This window comes from Mus pahari, chromosome 12, assembly GCF_900095145.1.
Source record: "Mus pahari chromosome 12, PAHARI_EIJ_v1.1, whole genome shotgun sequence".
Lineage (NCBI taxonomy): Eukaryota > Metazoa > Chordata > Mammalia > Rodentia > Muridae > Mus > Mus pahari.
Genome location: NC_034601.1, coordinates 28,114,246 through 28,121,278, shown reverse-complemented (window position 1 = coordinate 28,121,278; position 7,033 = coordinate 28,114,246). Strand labels below are relative to the sequence as shown.

Below are 7,033 nucleotides of genomic sequence, written 5' to 3'. Positions count from 1 at the left end.
CTCGAACTCAGAAATCAACCTGCCTCTGCCTCCCGAGTGCTGAGATTAAAGGCATGCGCCACCACGCCCGGCATAAATGTTTTTAATACAAGATTTTCTAAAGTATGTTATATATTTTAAATTTGTTTTCAGGCTAAATTATATACATACATATATATATATATATATATATATATATATATATATATAAATATATATAATCAATGCTATGTTATCATGATATCTTAAGGCTACCCTGTACACTACATCTACTGTGCACTGCGGAGTACAGACAATTATACTACTTTCTAATTCATCTGTGTCGTTTTACAAATATTTTGATATTTTTTCTTGTTGGAGACCTTATTAAGTATCATTTCCAAATGTAGAACAAAATTTGAAAATACAAAACCCGCAGGGCCAAGCCCTCACTACTTCAGTGGCCTTTATTTATAAATATCAGATTTGAAGAGAGAAAGACTTAAGGAGGAGTTATTCTCTAAGGCACCATGAACAGTAACAAGGACAGTCTTTGCTAGCTTCTTCACCACACTAAGTGCCGAAACTGCAGCCAGGCAACAGCACTACTGAAAACCATTAACTACTGGATGGGGTTGGGAGCTGGGGAGCAAGGGTGCATAAAACCTCAAACTGGCATTGTGCGCACACACATCTATCTACATCTCTGTGTGTGCGTGCGTGCATTTGTGCATTCATCCACCAGAGACAGTCAGGTAGGCGTGAGGCTCAGCTGCTACAATGGCTGTCCAGTGCGTATGAAGCCCCGCAGTTAAACCCCAGCTCTGCACACAATCTGTATGGTACCACATGCTTGTAATGGCAGCAATCCTCCTGCTTTAGCATCTCAAATGCCACAAGCGCAGACCTGAGCCATCACATCTGGCCCAAAGATGCTCTCCTTCCCAAGTTTAGTCCCGTTTCCAAAAGTCCTATTATCAATGGGAATGACTGCTTAAGTGTAAATCATGCTAGATAGCAAAACTCAACCTGCCCCCATCCTGACCGTTAAAATTTTACTGACAGAAACATAATTAATAAGGTTTTACTGAACATGAATCTAAGAACTCACGTATCATATAAAACATGTATTAAAACAAAAGAATATGAAACAAATAAAAGGTCTGAAGGAAAGGACAGAAGCTAATAGCATTTACCAGGGCATGAATGATCTCGTGCTTCACTGTGGACAGCATCCCGATAAACTCTTGGGGCTGGGTGGAGATCATATTTGGACACAGGTTAGCATATCCTGCTATGGGCCTGTTAAAATAAACATGACATTGTTTTTACTATATTTAATAAGTATTATAATATTTGCTAACATATACTTCTCTCTGAAAAAGGCAGCTCAAGGACATTATTTGTTTACTATCAACTACAATTGAATAGCTAATTCTTACTCTTTTTTTACTGCCAAGATCCATACTGTTTGCTTTCCAACAGCATGAAAAAGAAATACCTGTTTGTTTGTTTTTTGGGGGGTATGGGGGCTTCACTGGGGCCTTTCAAGTGCTCAACATCTTGAGTAATGACCACTGTCTATCTGGCTATCTTTCAAAGGGATGGATGTATGAAGGAATCCAAACTGTTTCCTCTACTGTTGCTTCAACAGTTAACTGTGGAAATATCATAAATCTCAGTGTTAAGAGTTGCCTAACTTATAACAAATATTTGTCCTATTTAAGTAGAAAAATGGTGTTATTTCTTGATAGTATCAGACGTAGGTACTTTGAAAAAGTATATCATTAAACTTATAACAAATATTTGTCCTATTTAAGTAGAAAAATGGTGTTATTTCCTGATAGCATCAGACATAGGTACTTTGAAAAAGAATATCATTAATCACAACACGGCTACACAGACAGATATGGTGGTGTACTCCTGTAGTCCCAGAACTGGGAACCTGAGGCAGAATTGAAAGTTCGAGGCTGGGCTGGTAAGATGGCTCAGTGGTTAAGAGCACTGATTGTTCTGAAGGTCCTGAGTTCAAATCCCAGCAACCACAAGTTGGCTCACAACCACCCATAATGAGATCCAACAAAATCCTTTGGTGTGTCTGAAGACACCTACAGTGTACCTATTTATAATAATAAATAAGTCTTTAAAAAAAGAAAGAAAGAAAGAAAGTAAGTAAGTAAGTTAGTTAGTTCGAGGCTATCCTAAGCTACACAGGAGAGCTCATCTCAAACACCACACCACAGCCACAGTGGCTTCTAGAACAAGTGTGTCCCTGCCAGGCTCAAGCCCTCTCGGACCCTGCTTCCTCCTTCACCAAGCTCTGGCCTTTCAACAGTCTATGGATGTAGCCAACCCACTGCCACAGGACGGAACCAGGGCTTCTCAGATCCCTGCAAATGCTCTACTGCTCAGCAGTATACATCTGCAGCCTTTGCATTTTTATTTAAAATAAAAGATTATCTTTTCTTAAGACGTTTTTTGCTATATGTTGAAGTTTGTTGACTTTTTTCGTCAGGGGGTAGAAAGGAATCAAGTCGTTTCATTACAAATTAAGAATGAAGTTCTTAAAAACCTCAACTTGACTAGATCTGACATTAGTTAAAGACCTTCTTTCAAAAATTATTTTATTATTTTTGATTGTCTATGCGTCTGTCCGTATGTGGGTATTTGCATATGAGTGCAAATACCTATGGAAGCTTTTGTAAACAAGGTTGGTTGCCCCAACTGCACAGGATGTGCTTGATCTAGCGTAGGCGGGAGATGCATGCTTGAGTCCATTGGATGAAGATGGATGTACATCCATCTTGTGGGGTTTGTCTTTGTAAGCCCATAATTTGTAGCCATTCTCAAGGAATCTCCAGTATGGGCCTGGCCAGTTTTCATTGTCCAGACCAGCATTTAATAACGTTTGCTTCAAATTTGGCTCAAATATTGTGGTTGTGCTCTTATTCTCAACCAGTGGGATTAACACAGTCTCAATGAGTTTCTTGGGCTCATCTAAAACTCCCTCTGTGGCCTAGGCTGGCTTTGAACTTGTGTTCCTCTTGCCTTGGTCTCCTGAATAGCTGCAATCACAGGCCTGTAGCACTGGGCCTTGTTTAAAGGGGCTTCTGACAACAACAGGGCTTTTCGTAGCATGAATTTGCACACCTCCCACCTCTCTCTCTTTTCTCGGGCTGAGCTCCGGGCCTCTCACAAGGTAGACAAGCACTCCACCACAAGTTACATCAACCATTCCCCTCCACCCCCATTTTGCTACAGGATCTTGCTAAACTGTATGCTAAACCCAGCATGGTTTCTGCCTGTAATTCTAGCACCGGGGAAGGAGGAGGAGGCGCACTCTATGTTCGAGGTCAGCTTGGAGTCTACATGGTAAGTTTCAGGGCAGCCAGGCCTACGTAAACACAGGCCTCCCAAACTTCCAATCTGCCTGGACCAGCCTTCCAAGCAGCCGCCATTGCAAGCACGCACCACTCTCCTCCCCCAGAGGGTTCCCTGCCTCTTTATTTGGCTAACGCCTTATCAATGCTCAGGCTGCAGCTTTATTTTTATTTCTTCAAAAGAGGTCTTTCTTCCCAAATCAAGTGAGTGATATCCCCTGCCATTCTCTCCTTCTGTTCTCTGCTATAGGATCCTGTATAAAATATCTATCACACATAAAACTGCATGCTTACTTGTAGGTAGAACTAACCATTATCTGTCTCCTTATACAACCGATAAATCCCAGGAGGCAGGTTCACAAGAGTGTTTTGTTCGTCTTCTTTGCAGGCAGTATAATTAGGTACTATCCATTCTTCGGTTGGTGGTCAGTTGTGGGTATAGATTCACACAATGGAGTTCTTGAGATTCAAAATAACTGGTTGCCTTTGTAACCTCAGCACTTGGGGACCGGGAGGGTAAGGGACTCAAGGCCACCCTTTGCGGGCCAGGCTGGGGGCAGAACTGGGTACTGTGCCAAGCTTTTATCCACATCAACGTCCCAGGGGAAACATCATTCCCCAGGTGTGGCTACTTTCACATTCGTTGGTACAAAGGCCATTCATTCTTTAGCTTTTCATTCCTATCAAATGTGAACCAACACAACCAAGTAAGGAGCCGGGTAACAGAACTGAGACACGCCTTCCTGCCGCCAGCCTCTCGTTTGTCGGACTCCTGTGCTGAATTCTCTCACGGGAAGACAAGCAGATGCAGAGGTGCCTTTGGCATCATGAGAGACAGAAATGAGGTAAACTAACCTAGATTCAGTCAAGCTGGGACTTTTCTATCCTTCCCCTCACTCATCTGGGCAAATCAACTTGATCCTAATATATATAAAGTCCAGCACAGCTTTTATAAAAGCAATAAAAGCTCACGGTATAAAATGATTTGCTCAAACAATGCAGAAGCATAAAGAGCTAGAGAAATAGCTCCACAGTTAAGAGCACTGACTGCTCTTCTAGAGGACTCAGGTTCAATTCCCAGCAACCACATGGTAGCTCACAACTATGGCTCTTTAACTCTGCAGCCACACAGTCAATAACTGTCACAGAGACACACATGCAGACAAAACACCCATACACATAATATAAAAAAAAAACCATTTTGTAAAAGAAATCTGTAAAGAAGATAGTGAAAATGTCCTTTTCCTCCTTCCTGTCTTTTCGAACTTGTAACATCAGAAGCAGCTACTATTGCCAACAATACCACATGTGCTATTTTCAAGCCCGAACAGTTTCCTCTAATGTGGGACATTCAGTGCACAGCCAGACAGTTCTAGAAACCAGGGAGAGCTGGAAATTCTGTCTTTCTGAGGCTTTTCCGGAGAACATTCAAGTACACACAGGCACTTTATTTTTGCAATGTTCTTTCAACACTTTAGATCAAAATGTGACTTTGTGTGTATGCAGTGCATATAGTTTCGTTCAAACTGAGGACAGGGACTAGGATTCTGTAGCATGAGCAAGCGAAAGCCTATTTCTCAAGAGCATTCCACAGCCTCCAGCTATGAAGTAACTAAGCTATCCATAGGGCAGCTAAAATTATCATATTCCATTGATTCTGACACATCATGAATAAGGTACAAATTCCAAACAACTTCTTGGGGAGAAAGGGATACTAGTGAGATCCATAAATCTTCAAAACTAGGCGAGGCTCTGCAATAACAAACCCAACAGTCACTGCAAAAGCTTCTCACCATTCATCCTGGGGACTCAGGTCAACCTCACCAAATGCATACATAATCCATCTTCATTCCAACTTGACTGGACTCTTAATTCCCGAGGATATTCACAAAGTGGGAGTGTCGGTAAGATGTTTCCAGGAAGGCTGGACTGAGAAGGGGAGACCCTCCTTAATGTGGGCAGCACTGTGCAATGGGGTGGGGTCATGGGGTGAATAAGGAGAATAAACTGAGTGAGAACCAGCACATAGCTACAGTGGAGAACCACTAGATGTCAGGGGTGCTGGGCCACGGACATCTCCTTAAGAACTGATGCAGACACAGAACCAGGCCAGCTGGAGAGAGGGTACCAATGCTACAGATAGAATCACGAGGCACAGGGTGCTTGAGCTGCCGGAGCCCAGAGAATGTCACCATACAATGACAATGTGAAATATGCCGATGGAATGGTGTTTGCTCTGTTGGGTTTTAGTTTAGTTTTAGCCAAATTTTTCCTTGCTATGTGTGTGTGTGTGTGTGTGTGTGTGTGTGTGTTTGGTTTTTTTTTTTTTTTTTGGTCAACTTGCTAAGAATCTAGAAAACAACCAGAAATGCCTGCATCCGAATAGCCTGCAGTCAAGTCTGTGGGGCACTTTCTTGATTAATGGTTGACGTGGGAGGTCCCAGCCCACTGGAGGCAGTGCCACCCACGAGCAGGTGACCCTGGGTTATATTTCTAAAAGCAAGCTGAATGCGCCATGGACGGTGAGTGGTAAGCAGTGCTCCTCCATGGTTCTGCAGCAGCTCCTGCCTCCAGGATCCTGCCCTCGACTTCCCAACATGGCTTCCTCTGATGCTAGGCTGGGACATCAAAGTGCAAACCAAATAAACCCTTTCCTCTCCAAGTCATTAACAGAAAGCAAATAGACACACTATGATTGGCTTTTTAAGGTAGCTCCTGGGGATCGATCTCAGATCCTTACACTAGCAAAGAACACTTTACCAACTGACCTATCTCCCCAGCCCCCCTCATTCTTTTTATATTTTTTACATTTATGTGCATTTGTGTTCACTGTATGTTTGTGCATGCGGAGAGGACCTTGCCTTATGCCACAGAGCATGTTCAGAGATCAGAGCCGATCCTGTGAGAGTTGGCTCTCTCCTGCCAAGATGGAACTCAGGTCATCGGGCTAGTTGGCAAATACCTTTACCAGCTCAGCCACCTTCCTAGTCTCCACGCTCCAGTCTTGGTATGAAAATGCTTATTCTATACCACTGTATACTGGAAAGATATAGCTTAGTCTTTGATTTATATAAGGTCTCGGGGTAAGAGACTGCTTTGAGTCTCTATGGAAGACATTCTAAACTGTGGACGATTGAGTGATGCTAGAACCAGTAAGATTATGGGGACTCCTGCAGATCATCTAAGTACACCTTGCCTTGAATTATGCTATATATATCACAACATGCAAAGCATATGATATATACATATATCATATATGATTGGAGTGTTGGGGGACCAGGGGTAAAATATTGTATTTACCACTTAAAATGCTGTCTCATGCTTATAACTTCAGCACTTGGGAGGTGGAGGCAGGAGGAGATGAAGAATTCCAGGCTATCTCTAGCTACACAGTGAGTTTGAGGCCAGCCTGGACTACCTGAGACCTTACCTCAAAAGCAACAACCATGAAGGGATGCATTTGGGTTTCATGTTGAGAAGGGATGGATTCATAGCAGTCCATTCTCACTGTCTATGTGTCTGGATTTACAATCATCTTGGAGACACTTCTAGGCACGAGTGCACTTCCTAAGAGGTTTAACTGAGTGTACTGGCTAGTTCTGTGTCAACTTGACACAGCTGGAGTTATCACAGAGAAAGGAGCTTCAGTTGGGGAAATGCCTCCATGAGATCCAGCTGTAAGGTATTTTCTCAAT

The 7,033-nt window shown here is 42.7% G+C and overlaps 1 protein-coding gene across 2 annotated transcripts in view; it reads right to left on the bottom strand.

The window, feature by feature from the left end:
- Lmln (leishmanolysin like peptidase) overlaps window positions 1–7,033 on the bottom strand; it is a 68,761-nt gene that overhangs the window by 45,664 nt on the left and 16,064 nt on the right. For both annotated transcript variants that reach the window (XM_029544560.1, XM_021209693.2), the window contains exon 7: window positions 1,155–1,260. In XM_029544560.1, coding sequence (XP_029400420.1) covers window positions 1,155–1,260 — 106 coding nt within the window. The remainder of the gene's footprint in view (window positions 1–1,154; window positions 1,261–7,033) is intronic.